We start from the raw sequence: 24,118 nt of genomic DNA, 5'->3' as shown, positions 1-24,118 counted from the left end.
TGTCCGCTCACAATCCATTAACCAGAAAGAGTCAAATATAACCCTCCCATGTGCCCAGAAGGAGAGAATCACTGTGGATTAGCACTAGAAGCCTCCATGATAGTCACCTCCAGGGGAGAGCACTCATTTCTTCCTATGGACTTGGTGGACACAGATATCATAACACTATAAGTAGTAAAAAATGCAAAGGAAGATATTCAGAATCCCATCACCCTAACAAATCAACCATTTTGGGTTTTCATTTTTTTTCTCTTCCTTTCACTATTCATCTGAATAAATAATTGTACATTGTTTCGTGTTTTTCATCATGTTTTGCTCATTATCATATGGCAAACATTTTCCCACAATCTTCATTAGCATTACTCTAATAACTGGCAACCACTTCAATTGATGTGTCCATCTTTAATGATTCTTAACTATTCTCTCGCCCTTGGCGTACTCATTATACACCAGGCTCCGCACTCACGTTTCACCTGTGTAACCTGGCTCAGTCCTCACAACACCCCTAAAATGCAGACACCCGTTTATCCTCCTGTCCAGGGAAGGAACCCGGGACATGAAGATGGTGAGTAAAAAGCCCAAACCCTCTCAGTGAACAAGTAGCAAAGCCAGAATTTGAACCCACATTTGTCTGGCTCCAAAAGTTCACCCGTGGTCACAGCCAGCTGGTCTCTATTGTGGATCTTGCTTCCAGAAACCCTTCGAGTGTCTCATGGCACCAGAGCTTTTGCTGTTGCCCTGCACCCCACAGAACACCCCCCCTTCCCTGGCACATTAAGACCTTCCCCAAAGTGGGTTCCCAAAGAATTCCAGGTAATGGGATCTTTACTAAGGATTTTCTCCAGGAGACAAGAGAAGGTTACATTGTAAACCATTCAGCAAGACTTTCTGAAAGTTTGTTCTAAACGTGTCTTTCTCAGAATGTGTATATATATATATATATATATAATGTATAACTGAATCACTTTGCCGTATAGTAGAAATTAACACAACATTGTAAACAATTATACTTCAATAAAATAAAATTTTTTAAAAAACATGTCTTTCTCTCTTCGCAAAATATCAGCCCCTCTGGCAGCTGTTTAATAATCCCTCCTCCACCCCCTTCCTGCCTCTGCCCTGCTGCCTGTCTCCAGAATCCTCCCCCTTATTCCGCTCGAGCTGCAGCTCCAGAACCTCCCGAAAACTTGTCCTCTGCTTCGCAATCCTCTCCCAGATAGTTTCCTCTCGCTGCATCTCTTTCTGGGCCGGGATCTCGCACCCTCTCCCAGCTCTCCAGTTCTCTCCACCTCCCAGTCCCTCCCCTTCAGCAAGAGGCGATCGTGGATGCCCATCCAAGATGCAGGCCAGCTACGAGTCCTTCCCCCTTTAAGAGGTGGCAGGAGGGTGTTATGCATGACTAAGGTAGTCAGGGGTCTTCCATGCCTTCCCCTTCCCCTCATACTTCAGTGTATTTCCTGAGGGCGCGTGGGTACCGCTTGGAAACAGGCTACAGAAGACCAGCACCTCTATACCTCCTCCTATGGTACGAGGGACCATAGGCTGGGCTGACACCTCCCTCCTGCACCTCCTCCAACGGGGCTTCGCTCCCTTGTCTGCATCTCCAGCCCCGAGGAACACTGAGCATCGACACCCGTGAGTCTAAATGCCCTGAGCCCTGGGCTTGGCAGAACCTAGGGAGGCAATAGACCAGGAGATCTGGTGTCACTTGGCCACACAGTAACAATTTCAACTTCAAGAGTGAAAACGTGACGATGGCAGGTGAGGCGGTTGGACATGGCAGAAACTGCTTCAGCCAGAGACTCAGGAGACGGGTTCTAGTTCTGGGATTTTGGACTGAAGTCTCAGGACTTTGGACCAGCTACTTAATCTCTCTGTACTCTCCGTTTCCTCATCTGCAAAACAGATATCGTTCCCTGCCCCCTCCGCCCTGCCTGTACAGATGATGTATGAGAAAGGGCCCTGCACACTCTGAGCTGGTCCAGCTGGCAGGCGCCACCTTGTTCCCTGGGGCCTCTTCATTTAGGATTGGGTCATCCATCAGTCCTTTGCAAAACGCAAAGAGGAGGGACGGGCCATCACCAAAACCTGCTGCCCGCCGCCCTTCTAGTTCACTGAGAGCATGAGCCAGCCTGAAGGTTCTGGCCCCGAAATGCAGGGTGATGGGAGACGGAGGGGGAGCTGACCCCACAGCTCTGCCTTGTCGTCAGCAGCGGCAGGGAGCCCAGAGCAGAGGCAGAAATGGTACTACAATGCAAACAACAGCCAACAGCTGCGGATTTTCCAAAGCTTTCCCTCAAAAGCCACTTCTTCCACCCATCCTGGGATGGTATGCCAGAGCTGATGGGAAGCTCAGGGTGCTCCAGTCCAGTGGAGAAAAGGTGACCAGAGAGAGCAAAGTGTTGGTCCAAAGTCACGTGCAGAATCCTGCCCACTGTGCCCTTTCCAAGCTGCCTCCTGAGGTGGCCCCTGAGGTCTTTCCTGAGGGTCTTTGGGTCTCCTCTTCCCAGGTCTCGGAGGCAAGCAGCCCTCCTCTGGGCTAGGATATGGCCAGACAGGGAGAAGCCCACAGCTGAGCTTTCACAGGCAGACCCTGCCCCAGTGCCTGACACCCAGCACGGGAGGCAGGAGCTCTCCCATCCCCACCAGGCAGCAGCCTCGCCTCCCGCACCAGGTACCCCACCTGGGCATCCATGTCCTCAACTCGGGCCCATCGCTAAAGACACAGAACCTAAGAAAACAGTGACCCGCCCTCGTGAACATGCACTCCAATGAAGAGAGACAGACCACACCCAACTATACAAGTAAATACAGTGGGGATAAATGCTACAAATAAACAAAGCAAGGTAAGTGAGACACAGTGGAAGGGTCAGAGTTTCTATTGTGTATAGAATGATCATGGAAGTTATCTGACATTTCAGCACAGGAGAAAGGGAGGGTGCTGTCCTTGTTGATCTCTGAGGGAAGAACGGTCCTGGTAGAAGGAGCAGGAAGTGCAAAGGCCCAGGGGCAGGATGAACTGGGGATGCAGAAGAGCCTGTTGACTCTCACGCTGAAGAAGCATGAGTGCGGGTGGAAGGGGCAGGAGAGGAGGGTGGAGAAAGACCAGGGTGATCTCCTAGGGACTGTAAGTCATTGAAAGACTTTGGATTTCACTTTGAAATGGAAAACCAGTGGAGATTTCTGCAAAGCAGTGGTAGGTGTTTTTTTTTTTTTTCACTATTATTAGTGAAACATTGCTTTACAATGTTGTGTTAGTTTCTGCTGTGCAGCAAAGTGAGTCAGCTATATGTATACATATATCCCCTCTTTTTTGGATTTCCTTCCCATTTAGGTCACCACAGAGCACTGAGTAGAGTTCCCTGTGCTATACGGCAGCTTCTCATTAGTTATCTATTTTGTACATAGTAGTGTATATATGTCAGTCCCAATCTCCCAGTTCATCCCACCCCCCCCTTCCCGCCTTGGTAACCATAAGTTTTTTCTCTACATCTGTGACTCTATTTCTCCTTTGCAAATAAGTTCATCTGTACCATTCTTCTAGATTCCACATGTAAGTGATATTATACGATATTTGTTTTTCTCTTTCTGACTTACTTCACTCTGTATGACAGTCTCTAGGTCCTCCACATCTAAAGCAGTGGTAGGTTTTAAAGAGGGTAGCTGTGGCCACTGTTTGGAGGAGTGGTCAAATTCTGAATGTATTCTGTAGATAGGACCAACTTAATTAACTAGTAAGTGGAGAGTAAGAAAATGCATCAAAAGTGACAGGAGGAGTTGAGGCTGAGTGGAATCTGCTGCCTGCGTCTCCTTACCTACGGCAGAGCCAGTTTCCCAGGCTGTGCCCCCACTGTGGGCTTCAAGAGAAGACCACAGTTGTCTGGAACCACGAAGCTGCCAGCCACAGACAGCAAGCTGCGTCGCCCAGGCCCAGAGCAATCGGAACCTTGGGCTGGGAAGGAGCCTTGGAGACAGGCCAGTATGACTCTCCCCCGCCCCAGCCCGTGTCAGAGCTCAAATCCCTCGGCAGCCCTCCAGGCAGTGGCCACCCACCGGTGCTGTGCTGAGAATGTTACAGGTGATTTCAAGCCACCAATGGCTTACAAACTGGCTTGAAATTTTCCAAAAATTTAAAACTGGCTCTTGCCAGCTAGTACAGGCTTATACTAGCACCTAGGGCACCACTTCCCTCCACTCTCTTGTTGAGCATCTCCTCAGACGGAAAACCTACTGCGTTCGTAATTCATCCCATGCTGGGTTACAGCCAGAAGCTTTGGAAATATTTTCCCCCCAACTGCCTCCTTGTGAATCCGGCCATTGAAGTAAAAGAACCCCTGGGCCACCAGCAGGAATTGGGAACCAGGAAGCTATATGCCTGCTTCACGAGGAGGTCATAGATGCATGTCACCTGCTGCAGAGAAGGCATTGGTACCTATAAATGTGCTAGGGACCCACGGGCACAGATTCTGGGGCCTTCGATGGCATCACTGGGGTACAAGCTGATGCCAATGATGATCGCCAAGCAGGGAAGAGCAAGCAGACTCCACAGGGTAAGGTTGGTGCCACCCTACCTGTAGTCTCTCCCACAAAGAGGGCAGCCTTCCACAGAAGCTGACTCCAGTGCTCAAATATCCACCAAAATCAGGTGCAAATGAGTGACACTTTAATCCTGTTGAAAGCGACCTCTGAGTTAAAAACTCAGTAGACACAGGACATCCCTTTATGAAGGATGCCACTGATTTGTTCCCGGTGGATGCCGAGTAGGAGCAGGTGGGCAAATTTCTCTTTTTAAAGGTCAACAATAGGGCTGAGCCAACCCAGCGACACTCTGCTAAGTGGTTTACATTTGATGTTGCATTTGATCTCTGCAACAATCCTGCAGAATTGTTATCTCCATTTAATGATCGAGAAGATGCCCTGACTTGGCCATGGTTATATGTCTAATGAGTTGCAGAGCTGTCTGACTTCAAGTCCAGCATTCTTTCCAGTGCACCCCAACTTCCCCCAGGGACCATTGAGCCCATTTCCAGCATCACAGTCTCAAGTTAATGACCACTGTGGTCAAGAGTGATATAATTGTCTGCTTAATGTTCCCACCCCCTTTTCTCTGGATGGAGACATGTCAGAACACGGCATCACTGTTCCATCCAATGATTGTGGTGATTAATGTCGTATTCTATTATGGCCCCATCCCCTTGGCCACAGTTTACTGGCTATGGGAGGCTGTATTGTTGCTCTGGGTGACCCTGGCTTCACTGACGTTAGGCTTGGCCAAGTGATTTGCTGTGGCAGCAGCTTTAAGACCTGTGTCCACTCTTTCCCTCTGCCATCAGGCCAAAAATATTCCATATAGAAACTTGTTCTTCAGCCTGGGTTCCCAAGTGGGGTTCCCAATATGGTACCAAGCCACAGCCCACCCACAATGGACACGCAGCATGATTGAGGGGTAAACTCTACTGTAGTGAGATGCTGAGATTTAGGGTTGGTTTGTGACTATGACATAACCTCGTCTATCTTAACCGATGCCCCAGCTAGCGGGAATTTGTCCCAAGCTGGGTTAATGAAGCCATGACTTGGAAATTTAAAAACTAAGAACCAAGAAAATTCATCAGTTTGGGTGACTAAAGCTGTTACATAAAACTCAGGAGGCTGCCGTGTTTTCATGGGTTGAGGAGGAATGGAACCAAGGGTCAGATTAAAGAGAAGAAGCAGACATGGTGAGGAGAGAGAGAAGCCTTGAAATCTGTGCTTCTCCAGCAGCCCTTTAAGCTAATTGGCATCTCGGTCCTTACTCTGCCTTGATTGTCTTACTCTCCTTGGATTCTCTAATCCTTCCAGGAAGTATGCCTTATTTTTAAGCTAGTTTAAGTTGATTTCTGTCCCTTGCAACCAGAACCCTACCTGATCCATCTCATTTCACAGATGAGACCCTGAGGATCAGAAAATGGATAGGACTGACCCAAGTTCTCAGGGTCCTCTGTGGCAGTACCAAGACTTCACCCAATTTGGTCCAGTGCACTGTCCTCATTCAGCTAGAGGGCAGGTGGAAGGTGCGCAGGGGACGCTTGGGATTAATCTGGGGCTAAGAATTCTCAGCCAAGGAACTGAGTTCTCAGAATTTGAAGAGAGAGACGAGATTGGGAAAACCCTAGAATATCAGGATGCTGAAGGACTGAAACATAGAGTGGGAACTTTCCCCCAAGATTTTTTTTCTGAATGTTTAAATAATATATGTTCATAATTTTTAAAACCTATGTCATTTAGAAAAGTATAAAAAAGAAAGTAAAAAAGTCATCTGAAATTCCATCATTCAGAAAGAAAACCTATTGAACTATTAGTTGATTACTCATCCGATATCTCTCTAAGCCTATATATATAATATATATATAGCCATATATAAATAGATTCAATTTTACATAAATGGGATTACATTATGTATGTGTGTCTCAGTTCGTTCAGGCTGATATAACAAAATACCATGAACTGGGTGTCTTACATGCAGCAGAAATTACTTCTCACAGTTCTGGAGGCCGGAAGTCCAAGATCAAGGCGCCAGCTGACTTAGTGTCTGGTGAGAGCCAGCTTCCTGGTTCACAGACATGTTTCCTTCCTGCTGTGTCTTCTCATGGTGGACGCAAGTAGGGAACTCTCTGGGGTCTCTGTTACTAGGGCATAATCCCACTAAGGAGGGCTCCACACTTATGACCTGGTCACTTCCCAAAGCCCCTGCTTCCTATACCCTCACAGGGATTAGGTTGCAAAATATGAATTGTTCAGGGACATATTTAGTCTATAGCAATGTGGTTTTGCAAACTTCCTTTTACAGTTAACATTATGTCGTGAACATTTTTTCTGCCAATAAGTACAGAGTCACATTGTTATCATTAATGGCTACAAAATTCTCCATCCTATGGAGGAAATCATCCTGGCATGTCCTCTGTGAGATTCCATTAAGTACACAACATAGCACAAGAGCTGAGAGCTGGTGTCCGGAGTTAAACTGCCTCAGTTTAAATCCCAGTCCCCCATTTTCCAGCTGTGGGAACTTGGGGAAGTTGCTTCACTTCTCTGTCCTGTCTCCCCTTCTGTAAAATGGAGATGCTAACACTATCTTTCTATTCAGCTGGAGTTAGTAGGGGGGTGTGGAGAGATTTGTTTTGTTTTGCTTTGTTTTTGAGAATTAAGCAAGTTTATACACAGGAAGCACCTAGAACAGTGCCTGCATCACAGTAAAGTCTCAATATATGTCATTATTACTTAATTAACCCGTCCCCTAGCTATAGACATTTAGGTTGTTTCCAATTTTTCACTCTTATAAATTCTTTATGCAAAGCAGTAAACATCCACTGTATGCATTTGATTCACTTGTCAAATTATCTCTTTAGATAAATTCTTGAAAATGGATTTGCTTGGTTTATGGCTATGTGCATAAAGTATTCAATTTTGTTCTTAAACTGCTTTCTGGAAATAATACTAATTTACATTCTCAGCAACAGTGAGAAGAGAATGCCTGTTTTTCCAAGCCCCACGCCAACATTGAGTTTTGTCAATATTTTAAAATTTGCCAATCAAGAAAGTAAAAAGCACAACCTCCCAAACTTCTTATTTGTATTTATTTCATTGCAAGAGAGGATGGCTATTTTGTCCTATTTACCGGATACTGTGAATTGCCTGCTGGTCTCTTTAATTCTCTGTTCTATTAGGGTGATCATCTTTTTTGGTAATGACTGTAAAAGTTCTTCATAAATTACGTACATTAAAATGTTGCTGTAATATTAGGTCTACCAGATAAAAGACAGGACATCCAGTTAAATTTGACTATCAGATAAACAATTAATGGCACATACTCATACTAAAAAATTATATGTTGTCTACCTGAAATTCAAATTTAACTGAGTGTTTGTATTTCTATTAGTCAAATGTAGCAATCTCATATCATATATATACATATATATAGTAAGTATCTTTCCATTTTGTCATTTACTTTTTTTTTTTTAAACATCTTTATTGAAGTATAATTGCTTCACAATGGTGTGTTAGTTTCTGCTTTATAACAAAGTGAATCAGCTACACATATACACACGTTCCCATATCTCCTCCCTCCCGCATCTCCCTCCCTCCCACCCTCCCCATCCCACCCCCCCCAGGCGGTCACAAAGCACTGAGCTGATCTCCCTGTGCTATGTGGCTGCTTCCCACTAGCTATCTATTTTACATTTGGTAGTGTATATATGTCCATGTCATTTACTTTTTAACTTATTTTATGGTGTCTTTTTTTATTTTAAATTTATTTATTTATTTATTTATTTATTTTTGTCTGCATTGGGTCTTCGTTGCCGCACGCGGACTTTCTCTAGTTGCGGCGAGTGGTGGCTTCTCTTGTTGCAGAGCATGGGCTCTAGGCGCATGGGCTTCAGTAGGTGTGGCACACGGGCTCAGTAGTTGTGGCTTGTGGGCTCCAGAGCGCAAGCTCAGTAGTTGTGGCGTACGGGCTTAGCTGCTCGGCGGCACGTGGGATCTTCCCAGACCAGGGATCAAACCCATGTCCCCTGCTTTGGCAGGCAGATTCTTAACCACTGTGCCACCAGGGAAGTCCCTTATGGTGTCTTTTTTAACAAAGAAATTTATTTGGATTTTTAATAAATCATACCTATCAGTCTTTTCCTTTATGGTTTCATGATATACTTAGAATTTCACAATCCCAGGTTTACAACAAATATTCACCTATATATTCATCTAATTATTTTTTGGCTTCACTTTTTTACCTTCAGTATTGGATGGATTTGGAATTTATTTTTGGCCTAGGAAACTATGTAGAAAATCAGCTTCCACTAGTCCAGTATCATTTTTTGAAAAATTCCTCTATTCTATCAACTTGAAGTGCCACATTTTAACACCACAATTTCTCATGTACTTCTAAATTTGAGCTCTTCGTCCTGCTCCATTAAACAGTCATCTCTGGGGCAGTAACATGCTGTTTTAATTACTGTGGCTTTGTGATAAAGGCGGTGTAGCGTGAGGGAGGTTTAAGCACAGGTGCAGAGGTTATGGAGGCAGAATGCCTGCATCACATCCCTAATCCCCTACTCCTAGCTGTGTGATTTGGTGTGTGATATTTATTCTACAGGGCCTGCATTTTCTTATCTGAAAGTGACAGCAATATTAGTATCTGCATCACAGGTTTGTTGTGAGGATCAAAATGCATTAATACACGTAAAGCACTTCCTTAAATAGTGAGCCCTGGGTCAATGTTGCATTTTATTTACTCCTTCATGCATGTATGCATTCTTTCATTTTAATATCCAACAGGCCTAGTTTCTCTTATACAGAACCAGGCCTAGTTTCTCTTCTTTATCAACATTGTGTTGACTGTTCTCTCTTTATGCTTCCACATGAGACCTACAATCATTATGTCAAGTGAAAAAAAAAAGATTCTACTTGGAATTTGATGAAGACTCTATTGAATTTACAGGTAAAGAGGATGTCACAAGGTTACAGTGTTGGCGTATTTTTGTCCCAGAATAAGGATTGTGTCTTAATAGATTCCAGTCTTCTTTGGTGCCTCAGTAGACAGTAGAAGTTTTTAACAAAGTAGAATATATTCCCTGGTAAATTTATATTCCTAGCTTTTTATGGTTTTGCTAGTAGTAAGAATGATATTTTTTTCCACTGGCATTTCTAACTGGTTAGTAAATGCACAGGAACGCTGTTAATTTGGGATGTTTATTTTGTAACCTGCCAGTTCCTTGGAAAAGCCTACTATTTCACTCAATCTTCAGTTTGGATTTTCCATCTAAACAATCACATCTGCTGCATATAGTCATTGTTTTTCTTCTACTTCCCAATTTTTAAAAACCGCCCCCCCAATTTTTTGTTTGTTTTACAAAGGCACAACTTCAGCGTTTTTACACCTTTTTCCTTTTCTTGTCTAATTGCATCAACCAGACTTTCCAAACCAGCCTCTTGGTCTTGCTCCTAACTTTGATGGAAACGTTTGTCTCGCTATGAAGCATAATGCAGACAGATGCTCTGAGAGAGGTATCTGCTTTCCCATGAAGGAGATATCTGGTGGCAACGCTTGTGAACAGCATATCAGAGAAGCCCAGACTGGTCTGTGCACCTGCAAGGGGCTCTTGGGCCCCCTCCGCGCTATCCACGCCCTGGTCTGGGGGCTGAAGTTTCTCCCTGCGTTTCCGCTTGAACAGCATCCAGCTGCCTCGCCTTTAAAATACCAGGGCGGCCGCGGCTCCGCTCAGAGCCCCCCTCTCGGCGGCTGGCCCGCGCTCGCCGGCGCCGCCGGGGCTCTGACTCAGCCGCAGCCCGGCCGCTGCCCGCCGAGCCGGGCCTGGGCAGCTCCCTCCGCGCCCCGCGCCCCTGGCCGGCACGCGCCGCAGCGAGCGCTCGGGACGGCCTCGCCAGGTAAGCATTGCAGGAACATCCCGGGACCCGCCGCCGCGGCGCCTGCGGGGCTGGGGCGCAGCGCGGTCGGCGGTGCCGGGGCGTCGCGCGGGTGGGTCCCCGGCCGCGGAGCCAGCCCGCCGGCCACAGGCGGAGGATCTGCTCGCTGGGGTCCCGCCGGGCCCCGCCGCCCCCTCCGCGAGGGGACCCGCCTGGCCAGCCGGGACCGGGACGCCCCTCCTGGTGGCACGGCGCCCGGGGCGCGCCGCGGTGGGCACGGGAGGGCTGGCAGGTGGCGGCAGCCTTGGGCCGCCCGGGTGGGAGCCGAGCCGGGCTCCGCGTTGCAGCAGCCCCAGTTCTGCTTCGGGGCTCGGGGCTCTAAAGCCTGGAAGAGTGGCGTGCTGTGTTCAAGGCGTCGTCACTCTCCTGAGCCGTCCCCTCTCCCTTTGGGGGTCCTCGACCCCTCTCCACTGGGGGGTTTAAGGAGTCTGAGTTGAAACTGAATCAAAGTTAGAAATTTCTTCTCGTTAAGTTCAGTGCCTAAAATTCAGTCCCTTCTTGTGGCTGACAGTGTACCTGGAACAGATTTTTCTCAGTGGAGCTGATGAAGGTCACATTTGAGGTAACTTCTGGGGAAAGTTCTGTTGGTGGCAGCCTTTCTAAAACGTCAGGCCCCGTTGGATTTTGTCCGGATCTGCAGCGAAAAGCCTCATACAACCTTTCAAATATTTTTTCCCTTGTCAGTGTAGAAGCAGAGAATGACTGGGTGATTTTGGGGGAATGCATTATGGAACTGACTTTTATAATAGTCTCCATTGCCCATAAGGAAAGTTCTGAAAGGGAAAACCTGTCAGGAAAGACCAAGGTGATACACCTTCTCACTAGATGCTCAGTAAGGTCACAGTGTGGCTTTGGACCCAGAAATAAAGTCCCAGGCAGGAAGGAAGTCCCTTCCCTGGGAGAGATTCCGTTCTAGTCCACTTCTGCATCAGCTTGAAGGATCTTCTTAATCACTGTGTGGGTTTAGCTGAACCTCCCCAGATTCCAACCAGAAAATCAGAGTATCTATGATGCAATCTTACTCCTTTACATAAAATATGTACCCAGTAAATTAGGGGGTTGATGCCTAGGTTCCAGGTAACTTGGGTCTCCTGTACTTTCCCTCCGTCTCTTTAAGCCACCACTTGAGATGAACTGTAATAACCTGACTTGTGGTCTTTGCAAACCTACGAAGTGGGTTTAGGACATCAGAAAGCCAAACATCCAAGGCCTTAGATGTGATTTACGAATTGGATTTGGATTAAGCCTGTATTTTCAGGGATGGCTCAGCCTAAGACATGTAGCAGCTTTGAGGAGAAGGAAAATTGTCAAGCAAAAACTTACCCTGGAAAACTGTTCTGGAACCAATGACTTCACATTTATCCAAAAGAGATATTGTGGGTAAGCTGTTAGTTGATTCTATATGATCTTTAATATAGTCTTATTCCAAATGATTAATTTCCCAGTCACTTCTTTTTTCAGTTGTGTTTAATATCTCTGAACAACGTTCAAGTAATGAATGCCTGAAGTATAATGTGTCTCTGAACTCAAATATGTTTGGAAATTTACAGCAAATTTCTGGCCATTAGATAGTTAAGATGTAAATTTAAAATAGACAAGGTTATGGTAAAATAAAGGGCTTTTAAAATAGTAGGAACCTGAATTAGCCTGAACAGAAATAGTTCTATTAACCGCTTGTAAGTTGTGATTCAGAGGACTGCATTTCTCTCCAGTTTATTTACTTACAGGGTTAATGAAAAAGGTAGCCACTCTGAATATACTGCCCTGCTAGTTAATTTTTCTCCAACAAATACTTACACTGCCAGGCCACCCGATCACAGCACAGACTCAAAATCTGCAGTCCTAGGGTGGTTTGTGTGCAGTATCATTCAAATTCGACAACATTTCCAAGATTTAAATGGACAATGAAATGGTATCAAGGAAAATGTCCTTAAATTATCCTGTCCGGCCACAATAGAAAGAACAGTGTTTCTAAAATTGACAAAGTTCCAAGACTCTGAGGCTATTGCTCTAGTAAGTCCTGACGTGTAGGAAGACCATAATGGCTCTGAATTTTGGCATCGAAGGCTCTGGAACTGGTCCATGTCAGTGAATTTTTTAGATAACTGAAGTTCACATTAAAACATTAAAAGTGGCAACATTTTCAAATATTTGATTTGTTTGGGAAGGAAATATTCCTCAAGTGCACTCCGTGCTTCCCTACAATCAGACAGCTGGCTAATGGGAATGTTTGCATTTCCTGATGCCTGGGGACCAGCCCTGTGAAAATCAGTTATCTTGTGTCCATAGGGGAGAAGGAGCCCTGACGTTTGCATCCAACAGATCAGCATTTAGTCCTGGCTCTGCCTGTGGTCAGATGACCTTGACTTAATCGAGATGCCTTTCTGAGCTTCTGTTCCCTCATTTGTAAAACCCTAGGAGAACCGATACCTAAAAGTCAGTTCCATTTGTTAAGTACTTACTGTATGCTAAGCATTTTATACATGCTGTCATTTAATTCCCAGAGAAACAATTATCATTCCCATTTTCCTGATGAGGAAACTTATGATCAGAGAAGCAACTTGAATTACCCAAGGTTAATTCAGGGTAGGAAAGCTGCTCTTCCAGACTGGGATCATCTGATTTTGAAACCTATATTCTTCTGACCTATCATATGAAGTTGCTAAAAGGAAAACATTCCTGATGTAGAGTCAGCACTCAAAAAAAAAAAAAAGGTAGCTGCCCTTAACTATGATGACCAGTTCCACTTTGTGAGGGTGAAGTTAAATGAGGTCATTCACGTTTGAGCCTGGGGAGTGGTCCCTCTGTAACTGGTCTCTATACAATCAGTTATTACATGGAAGCTCCTAACTCCTTCTGAGACTCGGTTTCCCTGTTTTAAACTTAGGAAACCATTGCCTTCTTTGCTGGGTGGTTGTGGAAATCATAGTTGGTGATGTATATGAAAGAGCCTAGCACATAGTAACGAAGTCCTTGTGGACCTCCCCTTCCGGTGTCTGCCCCTGTCTTTACCATGGACGTCGGTGCTCCGTAGATTTCCTCTGTGTGTTCTTGAACACAGGACCCTATGCTGGCCATTCCTGAAGACGGTCCCCCCAGGGACAATGATGCTTCAAGCCCTTCAGATGGAGCCCCCTTGGAAAACTTATTTCAAGGGAAATATAGAAGGCCAACATCCTTGATGGGAAGAGGTGAGGTTGGGATCCCTCATGCCAGAATCTCATAAGAGACCCCTGTAGCACAGCATCCTTCAGCGTGCCTGTCCCCTTTAGTCATGTCTTGTCCTCTTGCTGACCCAATGACAAAAGAGTGAACGTGCCCCTGGGTCTCAGTAAATGACTGGCCTCAAGGCACACAGTTCACGTTCAGTATATAGTTTACACTCTGTTCTTATGGGAATTTTTAAAAATGTTTAATTCTTTTGATATTTTTTAATGTTTACATTATTTTTAAGTATTTTATTCTACTCCAGAATACAACTTCGTGTTAATATAAAGCAAGGCAGCCCACTACCAACACCACTCTGGGAAGGAGTGCCCTTCTATCCTGGGCCACACTCCTGCACCCTCCATGGTGTGCATACCCCAGGTGGGGAGGCCAGGCCCTAGAAGGGTTTGGATCCTTCCTCTAAAAGATCTGACTCCTAATGCCTTGGCACATAGAACCCCACAGACTCCACAATGGCATTTCATCCTTGCCCTTGGGATGGCGTGACAGAAAGGAACCCTGAGTTTCCCCTACAGATTGAGCAGGGTTAGAGAAGCAGCCACTCCTGCAACCCACGCCCGTGGCAGACATTGGGGTTGAAGTATGATGTTGTCTGAGACCTCTCTCCTTGGCTTGCAGACAGCCGCCTTCTCCCTGTGTCTTCACATCGGCTTCCCTCTGTGTGTCTGTGTCCTAATCTCTTCTTCTAAGGACCCCACTCATATTGAATTAGGACTCACCCGTATGACTTCCTTTTACCTTCATTACCTCTTTAAAGGCCCCCATCTCCAAATACAGTCACATTCTGAGGTTCTGGGAGTTAGATCTTGAACATATGACTTGAGGGGAGCCGGGGACACAATTAAGTCCATAACAACATCTGAGGGAATGATGCTTGAACTTGGCCTGTTTGAGAGGGTGCGGTCCAGGCTGGCACAGTAACGAGACCCCATACAGAGGAACAGCCACAAGTACCAGGTCTCTGGAGGGCGCGGATGGACCTGCATCCAAACCTCCATCATTAGGGCAGTTGTTCAGCTTCCAAGATGGCCCTCCTCTTGGAAATAGTCTGCTCTCCTCTCTTATTAACTGATGTTTGGGAAGGGTGCTCTTGTCCAGTGGGCCAATGGACTGGCCAAACGGATGTTCTGGATTTGACTCCCAGGAGGTGACCTGGGCTCCATCAGTATCGACCGTCAGGCGGAATTGTCCAGTATGATCAGAGCATATGTCCCCCTTCCCTGTGCCCCAGTTAAAACACTAAGATAGTCGTTCTCAGTGTCTACAGAGGAAGGGAGAAACGTTGCCACCATTAGCAAACCACGCTTTGAAACTCCTGCGCCTCCCCAGTGGCCGCATCTCCAAGCGAGCAAGGACAATATTGTTCATCAATATACATGCCCAGTCGACTGTAACGCTCCTAAAAATCTCTCTTCTTGTTCAGCCATTTCTCTGATTTCTGAGAATGCTCCTTAGAAAGATAATGAGCATCTATGTGAGTGTGGGGAGGTTGGGTTTGCAGTATTTCTATCAAGAATTGATTTCCGGGACTTCCCTGGTAGCCCAGTGGTTAAGAGTCCATGTTTCCGGGGTTTCCCTGGTGGCGCAGTGGTTGAGAATCTGCCTGCCAATGCAGGGGACACGGGTTCGAGCCCTGGTCTGGGAGGATCCCACATGCCGCGGAGCAACTGGGTCCGTGAGCCACGATTACTGAGCCTGCGCCTCTGGAGCCTGTGCTCCTCAACAAGAGAGGCCGCGATAGTGAGAGGCCCGCGCACCGCAATGAAGAGTGGCCCCCGCTCGCCGCAGAGAAAGCCCTCGCACAGAAACGAAGACCCAACACAGCCATAAATAAATAAATAAAATAAAATTTTAAAAATCTGTTAAAAGAGTCCATGTTTCCAACACAGAGGGTTCCCGTTCGATCCCTGGTCAGGGAACTAAGATCCCACATGCCACGTGGCATGGCTAAAAAATAAATTTAAAAAAATAATAAATAAAAATAAACATAAACATAAAAATAAAGATATCCAAAAAAAGAATTGATTTCCCCTCTTACCACTCCGCTCCCCGTCCCCTCAGTGCCTCCACTCCCCCATTCAGAGGAGGGGTTCCCCACCTGTGATTCCAAGCAAGGAACCCTTCAGCTGCTCACAAGACAAAAGCTACCATCTTAGAGGCATCTTAGAAGCAGAGGTGGTGGGGGTTATGGGATAATTGAAGGAAAGGGCTTCCTACATGGGAATGTGGCCAGGGTGATGGAGGATGGGGAAGAGAGAGATCCAGTAATCAATTCCTTGGCTGGTGAGACTCAAAAATTATGGGACCTTGGAGATGTTCTCCCAGGGGGGACACGAGGGACTCTGGGTTGTCAAGTTCCCCGGACCTGGCTCCAAATCTTAACTCCACTGCTTACAGCTATGTGACCACGGACAAATCACCCCACCACTCTGAGCCATAGTTTTCTCACGCATAAAATGGAGATATGAACGCTGAATTCCGAAGTTCCAGGAGGAGCATACAGAAGAGAACATGTGAAATCAAATAACACCATGCTTACGATGCAGCAGGCCTGCAGAAGTGCGTGTGGAACCTGACTCTGATTGTACCTGACGTTGCAAGAATGAAACAGAGAAATTCTCGAAGAATCAGCTGGGAGACTCGTTGTAAGATTCAGATTCAGAGGCTCAACTCTGAACCCCTGAATCAGAACTACCCGGCACAGAGCTGGCAATGCACATTTCAACAAGCTCTGAGAGAGATGATTAGCACGCTGAACTTTGGAGTCTAAAGTTTGAGAATCACACCCCCTGCTTGGGGAAATTAGCACTGTTTGCACCCTTGCTTGATTTAGACTATGGACCCCTCCAGGTCCACAGCTCCTTCTGTCTGGACAGAAACACGAATGCTCTCTCTCCTTCTCGACCTAGAGAGGCACATTCGTTCCCACAACGGGCTTCACTCAAGGGCATTTTGTAATTTCCTGTTTTCCACAAAAGTCATGACAAGCCGGCTGCAGCACGCCCTGTAGCCAAAGCTTTGCTGTCCAGGCTGACGTGGCCTCAATCTCCGCTGCACCAGCCCTGGAAAATCACAGAAGGACAAACAGCGGAGGCTGTATCTGGAAGGAAACCTGTGCTTCTAGGTCTAAGGCAGTTGTGTCTTTGACCATGACTTTTTTACCACAAAAGTCCAATTTCAATCTATTGCTCCAATTTCAATCTATATGTTCATCTTTGATCTGTCTTGTGGTATTCTTTTCACCTTTATACAGAGTAAACTTTGAAATTATCTCAGTTTGCTTCTTTGGAGGAGAAAGATTTTAATAGCTTAATAGCTGAGTCCTTTGAATTCAGAGCAAGGAAGGTTTACCATTTATTTTTAAAAGTATTTGCTCTGAAAAAAATATTTTTCTGATTATTCAAGTTTTAGATATACTTTGTAGAAGTTTGGGGAAATACCGAAAAATAAAAAAGAAGGAGGGTTTCCCTGGTGGCACAGTGGTTGAGAATCTGCCTGCTAATGCAGGGGACACGGGTTCGAGCCCTGATCTGGGAAGATCCCACATGCCGCGGAGCAACTGGGCCCGTGAGCCACAACTACTGAGCCTGCGTGTCTGGGGCCCCTGCTCCGCAACAAGAGAGGCCGCGATAGCGAGAGGCCCGCGCACCGCGATGAAGAGTGGCCCTCGCTTGCCGCAACTAGAGAAAGCCCTCGCACAGAAACGAAGACCCAACACAGCCAAAAATAAATAAATAAATAAAGAAGGAAATAACAACTACCTACGATCCCCAACACATAACTATCATTTTGGTAGTTCCTCCTGTATATACCTTTTCCCCCTGTATACACACCTTTTTGGTGTTATTGCTCATTTGCTTGTTTACATAACTGGAATTTGTGAGCATAAAACCAATGACTTGTGGTCAAGAGCAGAGGATGCTGTGGGGTTCAGGGGTGGCCTGGGGCAGGGCTCACTCTTGGAGAGTGAGTTTGATGAGGACTTTGGACGATGGGCAGGATTTGAGCAGCACAGGTAGGCAGGGTGGCATTTCAGGCAGCGAGGGTGGTGGCAGAAAGAAATAGGGACAGCGGGGACAGAGCCTCAGGGTGGTTTTGAAACATGTCCACAAGTTCTTTGACACTCATTCCACCAAGAGGTGGAGCCTGTGCCGCCCCCCCCGCCCCCCCCTCCCCCCGCCTTGAGCCCAGGTGGGCCTTCGTGGCTGCCTCAGTGAATAAAACTGTTAACACAAGTTTGTGTGCCCAACGCACAGTGATGATGCACAGTGAGGCCAAACAAACGGAAACATCGGAGTTTGGAGCAGAGAAAGGTTTATTGCAAGGCAACGGGTGGCTCATGCCCTAAAAAGCCTCGAGCTCCCCGAAGGGTTTTGGCAAAGCCTTTTTAAAAGCGAGGTGAGGGAGGGGGATCGCAGGGTAGGTAATCAGATCGTGCACAATTCACTGATGGGCTGATGATGAGGGAACAGGGCGGGGTCACAAGGGTTAACTTTGTCAGTCCTTAGGCTCTGGGAGGCCTGGGGCAACTTGCTCATGGTCATCAAGTAGATAACATCTTCCAGTTGATGGGGGGTTGTCACATCTGCAAAACAACTCCGGAAATTTGCATCAAATACTGTTATCTAGGTACTTCGGAGAGGAGCTAAAGCAGAGGCTATGGGGGGAAGGAAGGCCCCATAGGGTCCTGCTCGGTTACAAAATGAGGTGCAAGGGATGCTTTGTGGCTTCTGCACTGGGTTAGAAAAGGCCATTGACTAATGCTGGCCTCTCTTGGGACCCTTGCTCTGTGACCCTTGAGCTGCCTGAGGTCGCCACGTGGAGAGACCACGTCGCTGAGGGCAATGCCCGAGGAGCCTGGCTGCTGCAGCCCCCGCTGTGAGTCTTCCCAGCCTGGACGTGAGGCGCGTGAGTGCCGGAGCCTTCCAGAGGACCCCAGCCCCACTCAGCACCCGGCCTTAACTGAACGTCAGACCAGAGGACCCCAGCCCCACCCAGCACCCGGCCTTAACTGAACGTCAGAACTCCGAGCAAGAACTACCAGGCTGAGCCCCGTCAGCCTCCAGCTTCATCAGCAAACAAATGACTGTTATTTGTTTATGAATAAATAACCAGAATAAGTCTCTTCAGGGACCATGTTTATTTCAGTCTTGAGGCAAACACACGATTGCCAAGGGCAACACGAGGATGGCTGGGGTCAGAGCCTAGAGGCCCTTGATGCCTGAGGCCTGATTTCCCCAAACTGCTCAGCTACAAGTCATCACCTGCAGAGGGATAGAATAACAGCAGCTGGTGTTTGCACCATCATCTCTACACGTGGGCACTAAGCTTAGTGCTTTCTGTGACGTCACTCCTCGAATCCTTATCTTGACTCTATAAGGTTGCTGCTGTAACCATCACCCTGTTTTACCCGTGAGGAGACTGAGGCACCAAGAGATTAAATAATTGACCCAAGGTGCATTGCCAGTAAATGGGTTCGGGGCTGAGATTCAAAACCCAGGGACTGGCTCCGGTGCCTAGTCTCAACCTTTATACTCTCTCCCTCTCCAGGGAGTGCTGGAATACAGACGAGATTGTATATCTGAAGGGGTAGGTACTTAACGTATCAGGGGCTGAACTGACCTTCTCTGCGGGAAAGATCTAGTCCGAAGGGCTCCGGGAGGAATGGCAGGAGCAACGGCATCACCAGGACACTCATCAGAAACGTAAGTCCTAGTCACTGTGTCGCCTTTGCTTTGATTGCAGAGGCCAGTGTCTGGGTCTGATTAACCTTCCTCACAACCAGAACTGTGCAGACTATCCAATCCTTGCTCACCCGTCCACCCGCATCGCCCTTTGCTGTGAGCCCTTCTGCACAGACTCAGAGGAGAGTCTACCCAGTCTTCAACAATGACAGTCCTTTACTTTCCCGAAAAAGAGACCCCTTAATATTCTGCATGTCCTCCTGGGAGAGGGAGGCCTGGCTTTGCCCCCCAACCCCGTGTCTTACCTGGGGAGCAGGCAGCTACAGGCCCAGCCTGCCATGGTCAACCGTGTGTCAGGCTGCCCCTCCCCACGGTTCGGTTTATCAAGAATAATAAAAGGATGCTTGTAGGGCTTGCTGATTTCAACACATCCTTTACCAGCGTATCCCCCATCGTCCTGAGCTGGGGGCTTTGCACATAAGCTCTCAGGCCTCATCTGTTCACTTGAATCTGGCTTGCTGGACTCAGAGGAAAGAAAGCATTAGCAGACTGTGAGAGGATTGCTCTACGTTCTGCAGAAAACAAGCCGACATTTTCAAGGACTCTAAACAGAGAAGGGTGATGAGTCGTAACAGGCTGGACTCATCTTCCCATTTCCCACACCCTTGGTGACTGGGATGTGAAATTCGGCCAGGTGCTGCGTGACGGTCTCTGTGCGGACGGGGAGATCCAGAAGACGGACGCTGCGCTGCGCCGCGCTCCAGCGGAGCCGGACTCCTCTCGCTCTGCAGATGGCCCAGAGCGTCAGACCCCTCCAACACCCGCTGCTTTCCCCCAGGAGCCGCCAACACCATTCTTTCCACTTGTGCAAAATGCTCTCCCATGTTTGTTTTTGTTTTTTTGTTTTTTTATAAATTTATTTATTTTATTTTTTATTTTCTGGCTGCATTGGGTCTTTGTTGCTGCGTCCGGGCTTTCTCTCTGGTTGTGGCAGGCGGGGGCTGCCCACCCCACTCCTCATTCACCCACGCAGTGGCCACCCTTCAAGTTCTCCTGGGGCCTGGTTCAGAGAACAAGCCAAGGTGACAGTGGACAAAGGGAATTCCCTGGATGGTAAAGTGTCTAGTAACCATTGCAGTGGCCACTGACCAATGTGTAACTTTTCCAGCATACCTTGGAGAGACCTAACTTTGCATTTACCAAGCTGGGGGAGCTTAAAACAGGCCCCAACAACCAGGCCACCTAGGAGACCCTGGAGGCTCCTGAAACCAGGCCTTGCTGGTTGTGCTGACCCACATCTGTTCTGGGGGGCAGGTCAAGGGAAATGCACAGCCTCCTTCCTGAGTGAAGAGGACGTGGTTGAAAGGAATCAGAGGATTGGCAGATGGAAGCCACAGCTCAGCGTGGTCACAGACGAAATCTTTGACAAGTCCAAGGCTCTGGACCTCCCTGGGTAACAAAGATTGCATGTTCTAACTCATGACCTGCTTCTTGAAGCAACACATGCCTGGGATAGCAAAATCAAATACCTCCAGAAGCCCGGCAGGTGACATAATGACTGAAGCAGGCTGGGTCTAAGACAATAGGGAGTGGTGGAGACTGTGGAAAATGAGACCCAGGAACAGTCTAAAGGGGACACTGGCAACTTAGCTCCGACTACACGTTGCTGAGCAGATATATAGGCCCAGGATCGCCAGACCCGACAATCTTCCAAAAGCAGAAATTCTGAATCTTATCTAAAAATCTCCCAATGGCCAATTCTTTAAAATTAAAATAAAATTAAACTCATAGCCATTCTGCAGCCCAAGCATAACATATCTTTGCCCAAATCTACCAGAGGACACTTTTGTGACCTTGGACGTCCACACTACGCTGGCATTGTCTGGTGGAGTGAAATAGGAGACCCAATTTAGAAAACAGACAATTCAGAGCTGTTCTGGTGAGGAGCAGCCAGATGGGACCATATCTTGGCCGCCCTTTGCTGCCCCAGGGGGTGTTGGCCCTGAGACCATCAAAACTGAGGATTCTTCCCCAGGCTCACAGTCGCCCTCTGGTGGGCCAGGAGAGTTTCTGCAGGTTTCAAACTAGCCACAAAGTCCCTGAAAGCAGAGGGTGAAGGGCGTCTGGGGTGAAGAAGCTCGTTTCAGGACCCGTCCATCTCGCCTGCCTCTCAACAGGGTCAGTCACTTGGAGTGACCGTGATGCAGTCAAAATGCAGCCCCTCTGTCTCTTTAGGGTGCCCCCAAATCTTCTCAACCTATGTCACGTATAATAAGCTCAGAGATATCTGCCTGGATAAGGAGGTCTCTCCAAACCTCAGTTTCCCATCTATAAAATAGGAATACTAGTGTCCACTCTGCCCACCTCCCAAGGGCGTTATAGGAATGCAAACGGGATATGGATGTGAAAGTATTAGATGTGAATCAAGGCAGAAGATAGGGCTTATTGCCATTTTGCATGTCTGGGTTCTTGGCTAGCAAGAGCAGACGAACTTGACTTTGGTCCTTCTCTCCTCCTTCCCCAGCTGCACTAGGCAGGCCTCCAGGAGGTAGGCCCAGCATTATGGATTTCTGAATGTCCTGATCATCAGGACGCTGTGGCTTTGCCAGTGGCAGTGTGTTTCTGTCATGCTATGGGTAGAAGGGGTGGCCCACAAGCAGCTCTGCCTGCTCCTGGGTGGGCTACTGCAGGGGGCCCACACTGGTCTGGAGGGGTACCTGCCTCCTCGACAGCCAGAGAGCGCGTCCAGTCCTCTAGACACTGGGTGATGGCAGAAGGTAGAGCAGGGGCTGCCATCCTCACTGTGCCCAGCCACTGAGCATGGGGCTGCCCTTATGGGGGTCCCTGCCCTCAAACGGGGAGAAGGAAAGGAAGATAGGCACATGGCTGCTGAAGCCTTTCTATGTTGGACCAGAGCACACACTTGAAGCCAAGTCATAAGAAACCCGAAAGGAGATCTTCAATTCAGATCAGAAGGGGTGGATTTGAACTTGGCCCGAAATATTTCTCTGGGGAGTGGGCTTTAGAGGCAGAAGGGTCTGTGTGAACAAAGGCATGGAAGTGGGGAAAGATAATTTATTTTTGGAACCAAGATTTTCAGTTTAAGAGGTAAGAGATATATTCATTTGTTCATTTTAATTGGCATTATTATACATGTATGATTTTTTAAGATATTTTTCCTGATTTGATCCAATGAAAAGACCAAGAAGCAATAACACCCTAGTAGCACTGAGTATCCCTAGGACTCAGATTTTGGTATCTAAATACAAGTTCCCATTAAAGGGAACCAGTACTCCTTAGGGAAATGACTGATTCTAGGGAATGTTACCAACTGATGCCAAAGAAGACTTCAGGGACTGAGATGATGTCAAAAGGTTATAAAAACCAGATTAATAGGGCTCCCTCCGGGCAAAACTGGGACAATTTTTGCCTGATTCTACTTGATTTAAATGTATTGACTATGTGAAAATCTACTGAATTGATCAAAATATTGTGTTTGTGAAACACAGTGATTGGAGTATAATATATGAGAAAAGGAGAAGCAGGAGGCAGGAAAGGAAGCGGAGGGGAGGGAGGGAAAGAGAGGAGGAGAGGAGGGGAGAGAGGGAATGGGGGAAGAAGAAAAAGAAGTGAGGGGGGGGAGCAAAGGCCACTCTCCCGCCTAGACACCCACTGCCTTAGGAAATCTGGACTGTTAAAAATAGGAAGGCACATAGCACAGGGAGATCAGCTCGGTGCTTTGTGACCACCTAGAGTGGTGGGATAGGGAGTGTGGGAGGGAAACGCAAGAGGGAGGAGATATGGGGATGTATGTATAGGTATAGCTGATTCACTTTGGTATACAGCAGAAACTAACACACCATTGTAAAGCAATTATACTCCAATACAGATGTTAAAAAAAAAAAAATAGGAAGGCCTTTCCTGCGAGCTCCCTGCCCATCCAAACCCTACTTGTTCTGGAGGGGGGGCAGGCGGGACTCTTGGTGGGAAGGCTTCCCAGGAGACATCCCTGCAGGGCTCCTCCTGCCCTGGACACCTGGGCCCTGGCCCTGGGGAGTGGTCTGGGTGAGCGGTCACACCCAGGGGCTCTGCTGCCCATAGATAAGCCTTTGACCGCCAGCCCACTTCTTCGTTACTATTGGCTGGGCCATTGCTAGGTTTCTTTTTTTTTTTTTCCATATGGATAGAAATTTATTATTTGTAGAGCACAGTTCCAATAAAATTGGGAGAATTTTCAATATCTCTCCCTTAATAAAGAAAAATTTTGGTAAACAAGATGACAAAGTATCCATATTATTTGGAGAAAAATTTTAACATACCTTGTAAAACAATTCTGAAATTGAAGAAGGTAAATTAAAATGATTATTATGGACTAATATGAATGATTTAATGTTTTATAGGTGAATTTCTTGAAAGTCACTGAAGTTTATAGCAGAGTTGTATTTTATATGTGTTAATACCTGTGTGATACCCAGGGAATCTGTTTATTTATAAAGCAGAGGTACCGTGACTCTCCCCACCCCCAAGGCCTTGGCCACGGGGCAGTGAATGAGCACTAAGGCTTTCAGGCACAGCAGCTGGTATTGGCTGGATTCCAGCACTTTCTCCCTGTAGCGCTAGTCTCCCAGCGGCTTCCCCTCAGGGCCTGGCACAAAGCAGGACCCAAAGGTGAAGGAAGCCAGGTTTCTCCTAGGGACTTCTCTATGTCCCAGGATGTCTGGATGGCTTCAGAATAACGATGCTGGCTG

At 47.2% G+C, this 24,118-nt stretch overlaps 1 protein-coding gene across 3 annotated transcripts in view; it reads left to right on the top strand.

Annotated features, from left to right (window-relative positions):
• The first annotated feature begins 9,410 nt into the window (after nt 1-9,410).
• Nucleotides 9,411-24,118, top strand: part of CTXND1 (cortexin domain containing 1) — a 57,847-nt gene continuing 43,139 nt past the window's right edge. The window contains exons 1-4 of one of the 3 annotated variants that reach the window (XR_009500720.1): nt 9,941-10,419; nt 11,717-11,838; nt 13,520-13,649; nt 15,302-15,554. Coding sequence is in view for 1 of the 3 variants with exons in the window: in XM_059912317.1 (XP_059768300.1) it covers nt 10,005-10,419 (415 nt within the window). In the remaining 2 variants the exon portion in view is untranslated. Of the gene's footprint in view, nt 9,473-9,938; nt 10,420-11,716; nt 11,839-13,519; nt 13,650-15,301; nt 15,555-24,118 lie in introns of those variants that run through there. The other 2 variants (XM_059912319.1, XM_059912317.1) reach the window with 2 other exon arrangements.

This window comes from Balaenoptera ricei, chromosome 2 (genome assembly GCF_028023285.1).
Source record: "Balaenoptera ricei isolate mBalRic1 chromosome 2, mBalRic1.hap2, whole genome shotgun sequence".
NCBI classification, from domain to species: Eukaryota; Metazoa; Chordata; class Mammalia; order Artiodactyla; family Balaenopteridae; genus Balaenoptera; species Balaenoptera ricei.
Note: the sequence above shows the minus strand (reverse complement) of the source record. Positions and strands in the feature narration are given on the sequence as shown.